This window comes from Palaemon carinicauda, chromosome 2 (assembly GCF_036898095.1).
Source record: "Palaemon carinicauda isolate YSFRI2023 chromosome 2, ASM3689809v2, whole genome shotgun sequence".
Classification (NCBI taxonomy): domain Eukaryota; kingdom Metazoa; phylum Arthropoda; class Malacostraca; order Decapoda; family Palaemonidae; genus Palaemon; species Palaemon carinicauda.
The window spans coordinates 137621943-137636942 of record NC_090726.1 but is presented as its reverse complement, the minus strand read 5'-3'; the positions used below and the strand labels follow the sequence as shown (position 1 = coordinate 137636942).

General features: G+C 33.7%; 1 protein-coding gene and 1 long non-coding RNA gene across 3 annotated transcripts in view; one reads left to right on the top strand and one right to left on the bottom strand.

The window, feature by feature from the left end:
• LOC137622155 (uncharacterized) overlaps positions 1-5115 on the bottom strand; it is a 6221-nt gene extending 1106 nt beyond the window's left edge. Inside the window, exons 1-2 of the mRNA XM_068352594.1 lie at positions 4289-5115; positions 1-108 (exon numbers count right to left, since the gene is read on the bottom strand). The exon at positions 1-108 is cut by the window's left edge and continues 1106 nt beyond it. Coding sequence (XP_068208695.1) covers positions 1-108; positions 4289-4357 — 177 coding nt within the window. The 5' untranslated portion in view covers positions 4358-5115. The remainder of the gene's footprint in view (positions 109-4288) is intronic.
• Positions 1-15000, top strand: part of LOC137627326 (uncharacterized) — a 700057-nt gene that overhangs the window by 603428 nt on the left and 81629 nt on the right. The window lies entirely within an intron of this gene.

Below are 15000 nucleotides of genomic sequence, written 5' to 3'. Positions count from 1 at the left end.
GCCTGAGTCGTCAGCCTGATGGCATGGAAGACACGGTATATTTATTAGCAGTTTTCTTACTGTCTGCTGATGGGTATCGTTTAGTGCTGCAACTGAGTGATCGCTCATCTGAAAGTATAAAGAATAATATGTTTATGAAGAAAATTAAATTCAGATTAGACCAAACATTATATATATATATATATATATATATATATATATATATATATAAATATATATATATATATATATATATATATATATATATATATATATATATATATATATAATATATATGCATGGGGACTAGAAATATATATATATATATATATATATATATATATATATATATATATATATATATATATATATATGCATGGGGACTAGAAATATCCAGTAGAAATTAGTTGGAAACCGGAAGGGTAACAGTTTCCCACTCCATTCGTTCCTTAGTGGAAAAAGGTGGATGATGAAACAAATATGAATATGTTCAGTGTTATATTGATAAAAACCCTGGAATATTTTACTCCCTATTTTTCACTTAGGCCTACTTTGTAATGATTATCTTGAAAATAACATTACAGCTTGTCATAACACTATGTTAATCAGAATTATCATTAGCCTTTACTAAGAATTTAGATTATACTTGTTTCTGACATTAGCAGAAGAATCATCACTGATAATTGGTAGTAATGACATAAACATTCTCTCTTTCTCTCGCTCTCTTTCTTTTGCACAGGTGGTAACGCCCTTTTCTATATTTATGTTTTTTTTTTCTCTTATTATGAACAATAGTGGGCGGAAAGGACGCTAAAATTCTCTGATGGCATCTGATAAGGCTATTTTGCGGAAGTGCGCATGTGTTTAATCTGGCTCAGAGAGAAATTACACTCACCGGACGCATTTGTGTCTACAGTACTGGGACTGACTTGTATGTATTATATATAGCTTCGAGATATATTACGTTCTTAGAGTAAAGGTCTAAAATCAGTACTTTTAAAAGTGAATGAATTGTGTCAATTACTGAAGTAGATATAATTGGAGAGAGCAATTCCAGTCAGAGATGAGGTTAAGGAAAAATTTATTGACCAAGCAGAAGTTACACATTTGTGAGAATTGCAGAATAAAGAAAGAGAGCATATTTTATTAAAATTTCCTTTAAATGTGTTTTTCATAGTTTTTTTCTGATATTCTTTTGGGTGAATACACACTTGGCCAACGTATTAATTCCATCTGAATGTAGATATGGCGTTCTTTAATCCTTGAATGGAGATCTAGCTAAAATTAGTGCATGGTGCAAATTCTGGGGCATGAAGTTGTCAAAGTATGATTGTAAGCAGGTCGAGGACACTGGCTCCTCAACATCCATCCATATCTCTGCATTGATAATGTTTCTTTAACTTCTTTACAATTTTAGGTGTGATTCTTGATAGCAAATTAACTTTGGAGAAACATTTTCTGTCTGTTTCTTCTTCTTCAATTGCACAAAAAATGGCTTATTGAGAAAGTCTTTTGAGATTTTCGGTGATCAATATATTCTGAAATGTTTTTTTAATTATTTCATTCTACATTATTTAGAGTATTGTTGTCTAATGTTCAGCTGGTGACTTGCGGTCTATTGAATTTCTTATTCCTAATCTGGATATTAATCTCTGACACCATCGCTCGGTTAGTTCTTTATGCATGTTGCATAAGATTTTTCATAAATCTGAATAAACTTTGCATTCAGATCTTCCTAGACAGTACCATCCTGTACGTAATACTAAGTGCGCAGTTAATTCCAACTGTCTTGCCTTCTCTATCATAAGGCTCTGCACTACGCAATATTCTACATGATTTATTCAAGCTGTGACCAGTTTGTTGAATGATGTTACATATGGCATTTATGGGTATACGGATATATGTACAGTATTGTATAGCTATGTGAATAGGAGTAGTTTTGGTTCTTTTTACTGCCATCTTGCACTATTATTGTAAGTCAGATTGTAATTTTGTATATTTTGTAATGTACTCTCATACCCCGAGAGGGGTCGCTATTGTTAATAAAGCATTCTGCTTTCCAACTCTGGTTGTAGCTTAGCTAGTAATAACAATAACAGTGATACCAAATATTCAAACTATTTAGATCAATTCTGATGATCCCTGGATCTTAAATAATTTAGTGAAAATGTGGTGTGACTTAAGGAAACCGTTATATTTGTATAATTGTATTTAATTATTTTATATTTGAATTCATGGGTCTTTGAACTTGAAATATCTATAGATTTTTGTCAATGCTAAAACAAGGCAAAATATCAAACTTTTATTCTCAATTTACTCATGGGGAAAATTATGCGGATTACTTGTTCTAATAATAAACTTGTACTGTATATGTGTAAACAGCCGTTACTTACACTGCTCTGATAGATGTATTATAAAATAGATCCTACAGAATACGCGTTGTGCACATATTTATTCATATATTGATAGTGTACTAATGTTTGCACAGTGCCAAAAGCTTTTGATGATGACCTTGAAAGGTCAACTATTTTTAAGTCTGTTTGATTGATATTACTTGTAGTATTTCCAGTCTAGAGCTCGCGGTAATGTCAATCTTTTTCCGTTTCTGCTAACGGCGTAGAGGTTGACTGTGGAGGCATTCCTGAGAAAGTAGAGAAACATTTTTCAACGTTTTACGGCATACCAGATATCTATCAACTTTTATGGTTATTGCCATCGAATCCACTTGGAATGTCTACGGTTAGGTCACTCCTCGTTCCTTTTAGAACGGTAGAGCCAGAGACGCCAATCAAGTTGATATGTCGGTCATCATATTCTGTTATAAATTTGTACTCATGATATCAGAGGTACGAACAACTGTAGTCTAGTGCCATGTAAAATATTTCTATTACTATCACAACTTTCACATTAAAAAAAAAGAAAATAATTTCTGTTTAGTTTGTTTCATATGATAGTTAATTAGAGAAGAATATGATTAGTCTACGATGACATAGTTAAGAAACAAAACCTTTACAAATGCTTTGGTTTTTTATTTATTTATTTGCAGTAAATCTTTTTGTTTTAGTGCGTAATCCCTGTTTTGTTTTGCTTAATGACAACCTGCGTTAATGAAAGACCTGTTTGGGAAACTGCTGATATCAGACCAGTGCCCTGCTCACGTATGTGCTTGGGGGGGGGGGGGGCACCCAGAGCTGCGTTTACTCAAGAGAAAAATTCTGAATTAGATATCATCACCATGTTTCCTTGAGGGAGTGTGCTCTTTTAGAATAGTTGATTATATACAGTATTTATAAGATAACAGTGTCTTAATCAAACTATGGAAATCTGTATCTTTAAATGTCAATGTCATATTTGCATTAGGAGAGGCTGCTGCTTTTAAAACGTCTTTTTCTACTTAATGCAAAAATGCTGCTGTATATGCTATAGTTTACCTAATGGAAACCTTCCTCTTGAATGTCAGTACTTGTCTTTGTTTGAGGGAAAGTATGTACTTCAATAATATTGCTTTGGTTACTTCGAGCAGAGTTGCTGCCTTCATAAACAGAGCCTTGATTATTACTCAAATTCAAAATACTGCATTAAATTCAAGGAATCTTTAATCATGAGAAAACCTCCTGGCTTAATTACCATGCTTTGTTTACTTGCTGCTTTAATGTCACTATTTTGCTTATTTGAGTGTAGAATGCTAATGTATGCTATTGCAAAGATGGCATTTTTGTTTTACATAGGAAAGGGTGTTATTCGAGTGACAGGGATCAGTCTCCCTTGAGGGAAAGTTACGGCTTTTGGTAATGTCTGTGGCATTTAAAAAAAAAAATATGTTATGATAACTCTTATTTTAACAGCTGATAATTTCATAATAATTTCTGATATTGTATTGATATGCTATATTATTTTAGTGCTTTGTTTACCCCAAGAATGACCATTGGCTTATACTGTGGTGATCTGGTGGTAGCGTCCTTGCCTGGTGATTGCCAGACTTTGGTTCGAGTTCCACTCAAACTCGTTAGTTCCTTTGGTCGCTACAACCTCACCATCCTTGTGAGCTAAGGATGGGGGTTTTGGGGGAGCTTATAGGTCTATCTAGTTAGTCATCAGGATCCATTGCCGGGCACTCCTTGGTCCTAGCCTGATTGGAGAGGGGGCTTGGGCGCAGATCATATGTAAAATGTTCAGTCTCCATGGCATTGCCCTGCTTGATAGGGCAGTGTCACTGTCCCTTGCCTCGGCCATTCATGAGTGACCTTTAAACCTTAAGCCTTTAAGCACTTAAAACCTAGAGAAACTTCATTGCAAGACCTTTGTTTACCTGTGGAAAAGCCGCCGCTGAGATGAACATTGCTTGCAAAAGAAATGAAATTCCAGTATACTTCAACATCTTGGCGATGTGGAGAACAACGTAAATTACGTTCTTTAACCGTAGTATACAGATGAAAAGTTCCTTCTCCACAGAACAAGATGTAAGAATTCCTGCTCTTCTCGGATTTTTTTTTTCTTTTTCTTTTTCTGTGTAACTAATGAAGCTTGGTTGAGCTTTACACAGGATCTGCACGTACTTTAAATATCACTTTTATTCAAGCCTGTGTAGAGAGTTCTGTTGTTCATTATTGCATTCGCTTTAATAATATACTTTCAGGCACTTTTTTTTTTCAAATTCCGTTCTAGTTGAACAAAATTGTATCGGTGATAACATTGCATGTGATTACCTAGTGACTTTTACTTGATTCTTAAAAAAATTGTATCAGAATTCTGCACTTTATTGTTAATTGAATTCAGAAATGCGTATGCAGTACAGATCAAGTAAACTGGATCGAAATTACTTAAATGTTCGGATAATTTTCACCCTTCGTTTAGCGCACTTCATAAAACCTGTTTTAGCATTTCACAAGATATCGTCTACGAACAAGAGCACACTTAATGAGAGGACGTCAATAAAACTTGATTCTAGTTTCATCGCACGAAACTTGAAGCTTCACTACGGCGTTATTTAACCTCACTTTGTTCTCTCATTTAATAGTATTTGCCAGCTTATTGTATATAATTTAGATAATATTTAAGAGAGAATAAGATTCTATTTGTTGTCAGTTACAAGTTCCCGCGTCAGGGGCTTGGATCCATACAGCGCCAAGGTTAAAGTCCATCTGTATACTTAGGTGATCTCGCTTGCTCTCCGAACAATGTGTTCTAAACGTCACGATTAAAACGGATGGTGGGTGGAGGAAGAGAAAGGATATGGATGATCATATGGGAGAATATCGCACCGGAAATTTTGGAGGCATTATGTGTAAATGACACATGCGGGATTTTGCGTTATTTTGTGTCATTGCCACCGGTTATTTCCCTTGCTGATAAGGCTTTGATGCTTTATCTGTTGTAAAAGTCAGGATGCATTGTATAAACGTTCGTGTGCTCAGATTGAATCCCCGCTTTCTTTATTCGTATTCTTGTGTTGTGATGTTATTTTTGAAGTTTCTGTGTCGATATTTGTTCGTAGTTCTGTAATATATGATCTCCTTTGAATAATTAGACGGATAGATTCAGATTTAAATTTATATATCAGCAGTTTATCATAAAAAAATATAAACAACAACTTAATGTCTTTTGATTTTATTGTCACAAAAAGAATGAAAGAATTTTTTTCCTCAAATACAATATGAGATGGAAACAAGGAGATACATGCAATAACACAATGATTAAGTATCATAACATTAGTAAAGATATATTCCGTGCTTAGTATCCCATCGCTACACCAGTCACAAATAACTTGAAAATCTATTTGTAAAAAATATTGCCCGAATTAAGATTTGAAACTGCTTAAGCTGTACTTAGTGACATAACACCATGTTTTGCGGTAATTAGTTCATGGAAAAACGATGCATAAATGTTAATAATATTGTTTATCTTAATCTATACTGCAACTACTATATTTGATTATTTCATGCAATCTCTCTCTCTCTCTCTCTCTCTCTCTCTCTCTCTCTCTCTCTCTCTCTCTCTCTCTCTCAAAGAACTAAATTAGTATTTCTCGGATATGTGTATTTTTATATTTTTTCCCGTGTCAGTTAGTAAGTAGCATCAGAATAATGGTGAGGGAAAAGGTAGAAAGAAAGGCTTTGATATTTCTACTATAACTTCTAAACTTTTAATTTTTCGTTAGTCAGTTGTGTTTAGTATGTCATTATTATTTTTTTCTTATTCGAATTCAATGTATGAAAAGAATAGAAACTGATGCTGTAATAATATCTTTCTCAACAGTTTTCCATTTCTTTCAGCAATAAATTTAGTGAGATTTTGTCTTGAAGTATTTTGTTTTCTTAATATGGGGCACAGTTTAATTGGTACACAAGTTCATATTAAATGTAATGTCGTTGGCCCCCTTTTATTGTTTTTTAACAGTAAATATTTATTTATTAGAATGTTTGCTTGTATTTACAATTTCAAATTTCTTTGGTTTTGCAGTATGGCACTAAGAGCTTGATTGCTTTTCAAGTAGTGAAATAACCTTATATTTTACAGTTGAAAGAACGTTAAAGATAACCTTTTTATAATTAATCATTAAATATAGTAAAGTTGAAAATAGTTATTTTCTTAATATTCTCCCTTTGTTTAATTTTGTCCTTTGACATTAGCATTTTTATGCCATAAAATTTCTCATCCCATTTTTATTAGCCTTTGAAACATGCTTAGTCATTTTAGAAAAATAATATTGTATCTATATCCTTAAAATAAGAATAAAATCTTAATTAATCTATTGTTTCAAGAAGATAGTTTCATTATGATTTTATATCGATAATAACGTTTTATGATTTATTTTTCGATAATAACCAATTTTTGTAACACCTTTGTGCCAATAACGATGTATGCATAACATTCAGAAAACAAAGTATTCAGCGATTGATGAATATTCAAAATAGAGGTTAGGGAAAGGTAAAGGTGAAAATGGGACATTTTATTCATGCAATTCTCTTTTGTTATCTTCAACCGGATCCGTTTTAGTTCATTCGTCCGGTTTTGCCCAGTCATTTCCGGAAGGCTGCACCAGAGAAAATTCTCCATGACTCATTTGCAAATGTTTTTATTTACGTTACAGTTACTCAATGTACGTCGCCTTGTATGTCTCTTAGTCTGGGGGAATTATAAAATGTGATTGCCCATATAAAGTATATCGTTTTTCATTATACATTGAAAAAGATATTACAGGTATGTGTGTACATGTGGAAAGTCCTAGGGTCTGCTTCTATGTTCTTTTCATAGACAGGCATCAAGAGAAAGAGAGAGTAAAATGACTCAGAAAGACAGAGTGAAAAGATTCGCCACCCAATAGTGACTTTATTCTCAGCAATGACCGCTCGCACTTGTAAAATTCGTAGCATCATTTAATTGAACTTGTTTTGATGACACATTATAACGTGTTTTTGACGATACATTGTAACGTGTTTTTGATGATACATTGTAACGTTTTGTAACGTGTTTTTGATGACACATTGAAACTTTTTTTATGACACACATTGTAACGTGTTTTTGATGATACATTATAACGTGTTTTTGATGACACATAGTAATACGTTTTGTAATGATGATTTTGAAGCGAATTCTCACATGCTCAAGTTAAAGGCAAATGTGTGCAATATATCTTATTTCTTTTGCAATAAATTAAAAGAAAACTTGATCGCTGGTAAATAATTATTTCGAAAGACAGGCATGTTATAAGAATAGTGTCATTTACAAAAAAAAAAAAAAAAAAAAAAAAAAAAAAAAAAAAAAAAAAAATCAATCTTCTCTCCTGAGGGAAGGTAAAAGTAATAATAATGAATAGAAGAAAAGGAAACTTTTATGGAGTAACGATATTGTCAGAAAATCAAAACTAACAAGAAGGCTGTTGAAACAGAATGATTAGAAAATGAAATTACATAACATTTAATATGATATATTTAAAGAATATTTATGCTTCTTTTATGAAGTATGTTTATAGAACTTACCACTTCAATGATAGATATTGGTCTATAAAGAATCTTACCTAACGAATTTTGAATAAATGTACAATGCCGATGAATTTAAAACTACTGCAATTATGAATTTATAGAGAAAGCAGAACTAATAATATTGCGAACATTATTAAAGGCAAGAACGCCTAATATTACTAAGGGTCTCATTAATATGTATTTTTAATGATATTTAGAGTAATTTCAGGCTATTAAAAGTCATTAAAGCTACTCATAGAATTAGTATTGTTGAAAATTAGAAGTTCTGTGTCGCGCATTGTTCAAATAAATCAGATCTTCTCTTAAATGAAACTAAATGTAGAATCGTATCAAAATGTTTGAGTAAAATTAATTAGGAATTACTCTCTTATTGAAACTATTGAAGTGAGAGTTTTTTATCATTTTGTTCTATTCAAGGTACACATTAATCAAAATTAAAACTCGGGCCTTGAAATTGAAAAAAAAAATAAAAAGTTTATATCAAGTAAAAGCTCCTTATATTATGATTTTATTATCTTTTTTACTTTTTTTAAGGTACATCATTTGACAGCTGTGCCGTCGATTCGAGAACAATTACCTTTTGTCAGTTTATACACTGTCTCGCCTCCTGATCTTTCAGATTTAAAACTATTTTGTTTATGATGTCTACGTCATATCTCGGACCAAAGTATATTAGATGAAAAATAATGTGGTTGTTTCAAATAAAATCTTTTATTGGACAAAAAGAAGTATATATTCAGAAGCAAGACTTGCCATATATGCACAGTGCTTATGATAATTTCTCCTATGCTGTGGTCCGGTACAAAGGCCAAATTGTGCCGTTAATGACCTCATAAGTTTGAAAAAATTGCCAACAAACAACCGCACAATGGCAAGGTAATGGCGAAAAAAGTGTTCCCTTCGGGTGTAATTATGAACAGTACAGGTGACAAACTGCAAATATAGACAGAGCCGTATATGGGAATATAATTTGGCTTTATGAAGATGAGAGACGAAAGGAAAAAAAGGAAAAAGACAGGGAAGGGTACTTTGGCCTGGCAAGGAAACGGCCAAACTGGTCAAGTGCGATACACTTTTCCCTTTTTAGGACACCACTATTTTTCTTTGACGGATACTGTATCTAAGCTATGATGTTCCAGATCGATTCATTGTAAGTGGAATGGTCGGCAATGGTGGTTTGTTAATTGGTACTAAATCACCATCACCATCATCATCATCCTCACTATGGTTATTCATTTGTTGAACATCTGATAGGTATTTAAATTGACTTTATTGTAAGGTATGAAAATACCACTACATCCAAATCTTGTTGCAAAGTTACAGTGAAGGTGATATACATTCTCTTGGGTTTTTTATTATTTTATTATTAGCCCAAGGGCTCAAACAGGGAAAGCAGCCCCGTACTGAAATGAAATAGAGAAGTAACGAGTAAACTAGAAATGAGATATAATAGGATAATTTGAAATATATCAAGTTCAGTAACAGAGTTAAATAGATTAGTCATATATAAACTGTGAAAAAATACTTATGCTAGCCTGTTGAACAGAAAAACCTTTGCGACAAGTTTGAACTTTTGAAGTTCCACCTATTCAACTACCAGATTAGGAAGATCGTTGATAAATTGTCACAGCTGGATTAAAAATTCTTGAATAGTGTGTAGTAATGAGCCTTTTGACGCATAAGACAAAACTGTTAGAGTTACATGCAAGCTTAGTACTACGTACAGGAGGGTTCAGTCTGGGAAGATCAGATTGCAAATGTTAACTCAGAACTAAAAAAATCTTATATAACATCCACAAAGAAGTAATTGAACAACGGTACTTGAGAAACTGATATCCAAATGAGGGGTGGTATAATGAATTTAATAGATAGCAAGTTTTGGGCCAGACAGAAGAACATTATTCTACATATAACAAAAAAGAAATGAAACTTTTTCTTAGAATAGATTGATCACCAAAATATTAAAATACTTTCTCAATATAACAATTTATTGTGAAATAGAAGAAGAAACAGGCTGGATGTTTCTCTAGAGTGAATTTGCAATCAAGAATCACGGCTATAATTTCAATTGAACTGTATTATTATTATTATTATTATTAGTAGTAGTAGTAGTAGTAGTAGTAGTAGTAGTAATAGTATTTTTATTATTATTATTATTATTATTATTATTATTACTTGCTAAGCTACAACCCTAGTTGGAAAAGTAGGATGTTATAAGCCTAAGCGCTCCAACAGGGAAAATAGCCCAATAAGGAAAGAGAATAAGGAAAAACAAGGAAAGTTTAACAACAGCAATAACATTAAAATAAATCTTTCATATATAAACAATAAAAACTTGAAAATAACAAGGGGACAAAAACTTCAAAATAACAAGGAGGAAGACAAACAAGATAGAACAGTGTGCCCGAGTGTACCTTCAAGCAAGAGATCTCTAGCCTAGGACAGTGGTAGATCATGGTACAGAGGCCATGGCACTACCCAAGACTAGGGAACAGTGGTTTTATTTTGGAGTGCCCTTCTCCTAGATGAGCTGCTTACCATAACTACTACCCCTACCAAGAGGAAAGTAGCCACTGAACAATTAAAGTACAGTAGTTAATTTCTTGCGAAGAAGAACTGTTTGGTAATTACAGTGTTGTCAAGTGTATGAGGAAAGAGGTGAATGTGTAAAGAATACGCCAGACTTTTCAGTGTATGTATCGGCAAAGATGAAATGAGCCATAACCAGAGAGAGGGATCCAATGTAGTACCGTAAACAGTAAAAGAGACATTGTCAGTGAAAAGATGTTGATGTTCAGGAGACGATGTACTTGACCTTGGCTTACTTACAATCATACTTTGACTTTTCTTAGTGTTCAACTTCTTCCCCATTAATTTACTCCAGTCGCTAAATTTAGCTAGATCTCTATTAAAGGATTCAACAACCACAGTTCAAAATTCAATAGAGTAATTGATGTAAAGAGAGTGGCATCATCTCCATATGCTTCCAGATTGTTTTCTAAGTTAAATCGCATATACGTATGTAATATGGTAAACAATGGTCCGAGAATCCTACCCAGATGAACATCAGATGTTGCATTCCTATAATCACTTTGGTGCATATCAACAACTACTGTAGAATTATCTATAAGTTTACTTAGTGGACACAATACTGTATATCATGTTAACATCTTTGATGTAGATACGTATACCATAATTGTAAAAGCAAAGCCTACAAGTCAGTAACGTTCTGTGTCTTTGAGATACAGATTTGATAAAGTATTACGATCGGTGTCCACAAACTACTGTAAAGATTTCTTTGAGCAATCCTCTGGGTATCATTTTTCTTTCTTGTCGCCGACGTACTTTCCAGGCTTCATAATCTCAAAAGTTTTGTTTGTGGGAAATTCATCTAGATTAATTAGACCTAAATACCATTCACATCCACAAAATGAAATTTTCTTTCATGTGTAATTATTGAATTTTTTAACCTTCGCCTTTTTAACAAGTAACCCTGTGATCAATTTGATTATTAACTAACATTTACGGAACTAGCTAACATACCTTGAGAAGTCATGTTTGACTTAGCCAGCTCGCCATATGAATTTGCTTTTTGGTTTTCTAGTTTATTATATGTGTTTATGGATATATATATATATATATATATATATATATATATATATATATATATATATATGTATATATATATATATATATATATATATATATATATATATATATAATGTATACTTAGGTATGTATGTATGTATGTATGAATGTATGTATTCAAACTAGACAAATGTCATAGGGGTGATGTCCACATACTTGCTCACATTATGGACTAGGCAGTGGAAAAAATGCATCAAGTCCTTCAATACATTCAGATATTGTTTTTATTTCTAATTTCGTTATTTTCATCACTATGTACATCAAAACATGCGTTTTTATTCAATCACTTCAGTGATCTTCATGGATACAGCTTGCATTGGTTTTGTAGCAAAGCGTTTTACGCTTTTGACCATAACGTATTTATTGATATAAATAATGTCAGTAGTGTGTTTTTGAAATAGAGTCAACAAGGGCTATTATGATATACTCTCAAACAGAGTAATGACTGATTTCTCTAATGAAAAGTTTGGATTTTATTTTTATATGATTATTATTTATATGATGCCACATGCAAACACCAACATCCTGGATGATGAGAGTCAAAGGAAAACAAACTCATCAGCTTATTCAGTTGATAACTGAATAACCTTCTTCCATATGATATATGGTAGTTTTTACTCTCATATGCAGACAGATGGCCTAATTTAACAGAAAGAAAAATTACGAACAAAATAGAGGAAGCATATAAATGTACAAGAGGTACATTGTACTTACTTTTACAATGAGGCAATCAGAGAGGCAGTATTTGAATTCATTATCCCTCTCTTGCAGTGTTAAGCGTCACCTTGTCAGCATGCATACGAATGACCGTTAAATGGTGAGCAATGGCAATAATTCTCCAGTAATGAGGGTTACATATTCTAGCTGGTGGGCCTTCGGTGAGACACTGAGAAGTAATGCTCCCCCATTTTACGAGGTTTTTTATATTTAGCTAAACAGGATCTCGAATATAAACCCAAAAATTCACGCATAGCTGTAAATGATTATTTTTCTAGAATTTTTTTTTTTTTAAATCCTATCATAAAGAACAGGAAATATTTAAACAGGATTTAATTGTGATTATGATAAATGCCCTCAGAGATGACTCCACTTTAGACGGTCGGCTGAAAATAAATGACCTCCCACCAAAAGAAAAAAAAAAAAAAAAAAAAAAAAAATAAGAAAAAAAAAGGAAAAAATAAAATGAAAAATAAATGGAATCCTGTGGTCTGGCTCTCGTCATCTTTGTTTGGTAGCAACGGTGGCCAACACAGCTTTCCATAGTGGCATGGCATATAGTACCAGGCCGCTCCCGCTACCAGCTCATCAGTTTTAATCGTTCTCTTTCTCGTTTTGTTTCGTTAAGAATTTCAGAAATATTCGAGGGCATTTTTATTGCGAATTTCAAGTTTTTATATTGTCTTCTCATCTCCCATTGTCTGACAGTTATCATTGTGAATGTTTGTTATATTTTCTGGAGTACTGAAACTTATACATTAACAGGTTGTTTGATCTCTGATCGATAGTTTGTGAGATGGTCTTGAGGTAGGAGTGTTTCATAAAAGTGCGTTTTGCAGTCTTGCTCCCTGTAATTATTGTAATTGCACCCATGGGCAGTCTCGTCGCAACCGCATTTTTGCATAAAACATCATATTCTTAATCAGAAAGGAACATATTAGGGGCAAATCACCTCTACTTTACTTGGTCCAAGTCGCTGGAGCGGAATTGTTAACTCGATGAAAGTTCAGAACAATTTTGGCGGGAAACATTGGCATCTCGATTAGGCGCATCACCCCCGGCCAGTAAGCACTCGCGACCTATCATAATACGCCCATTGTAAGGGACTGTTTAATGTCCTTTAACGTGCTCTCTCTCTCTCTCTCTCTCTCTCTCTCTCTCTCTCTCTCTCTCTCTCTCTCTCTCTCTCTCTCTCTCTCCATTTGACCTTGATTTCTGTATCAAGTAATGGAATCTTTAGTATATTTGTATATTTCTACAAAGAAACAGAGTTCACTGTATTTTTCTGTTGCTAAATTGATAAAACGCGACGTAGTATATAAATCTTATAATCATTCCGTCTCTACGCTTATTATGTCCATTCCTTTGAGGTTGCCGCCCAAAGAAAAAAGAATATCGTTTAAGTAAAGCTGCTGCCTTGCATAGAGGAAATTAATGTATGAACCTCCTCTCGGGGCACACGTAATTAGGTCATATGCCATATGAAACCGCCTAGAGGAAATTGTTTAAAATTCATTTCTAATGGGATTAAAAATTCCAACCATTTAAGCTACTGTGATCTATAACAATAATATCCCCCAGGCTAAGGATGGCGGCCATGCCTCTTGAGAGGATGCCGTTGCTGGCGGCCTTTAATCTTTTTTTTGTTTAGGTCGAGTTCATTAATTTTATTTACACTGTTGCGATATGAGGACTCATTAGTTATTCAGCGAAGAACACCTTTAAGGCATTTTCATCATTAATATTGCAAGTTAGGTTGCCTTAAATGTATCCTTCGACAAAACGTATGTACAATAGCAGTAATAAGACGCAAGATGTTGACCCTGGGATTTAATAAGACAGAAGTTCCTCAGTTTAAATCAAATTGAATATAACCCAAATAGTGTGAATTTCAACAATTGATTTAAATAGAAAGTATTATATTAATTATTGTTGTTAGGAAAACATCGTACCTGGCCTGAAGGATACAAAAGGGTACTAATGACTAGAACGAAAGTTAGAAAGGGATGTTTTCTCTCTCTCTCTCTCTCTCTCTCTCTCTCTCTCTCTCTTTCTCTCTCTCTCTCTCTCTCTCTCTCTCTCTCTCTCTCTCTCACACACACACACACAATTATTAATAGAGAAGCTGTTAGAAGAGCGGTTCTTTGAAAAAAAAGATAGGAAAGACCGGTGAATTGAATGGAGCGTGGCAATAGTTCAGGGAGAGATTAAGTCCATCACCAAAAAGGCGGCACCGAAGAGGGTGGTTATGTCAGGTTTATGCACTGTAGACTTTACTTAGGGCCATTTCAGTGTTCCATCGTCTCCTAGCTGAACTTGCTTTATATTAATCTATGTACCTCCATTTTTGCTTCTCTTCCATCTTGCTGTCCAACCTCTTCTATTCCAACTTTTACCTCGTAGTGTTTTACCTTAGATACGTTTGGGCGCTGAATGGGCTCACAGGCGCCAGCGCTGGGTTTTTCAGCTCAAATCATAAAGAAGGAAAGGGGGGGGGGGGTGAAGGAGGTAAAACAAAGGTGGTTTTGGGGCATATAGTCACTAACACAAATCATGGAGCAGTCTCGTACTCATACATTAACCAATATATCGCCGTTTTAGACCGCACTAAAAAATCATACCTAACGCGTCATCAAGAAGCGCCCAGTAGTCCGGGTTATAATCACACTCGGCC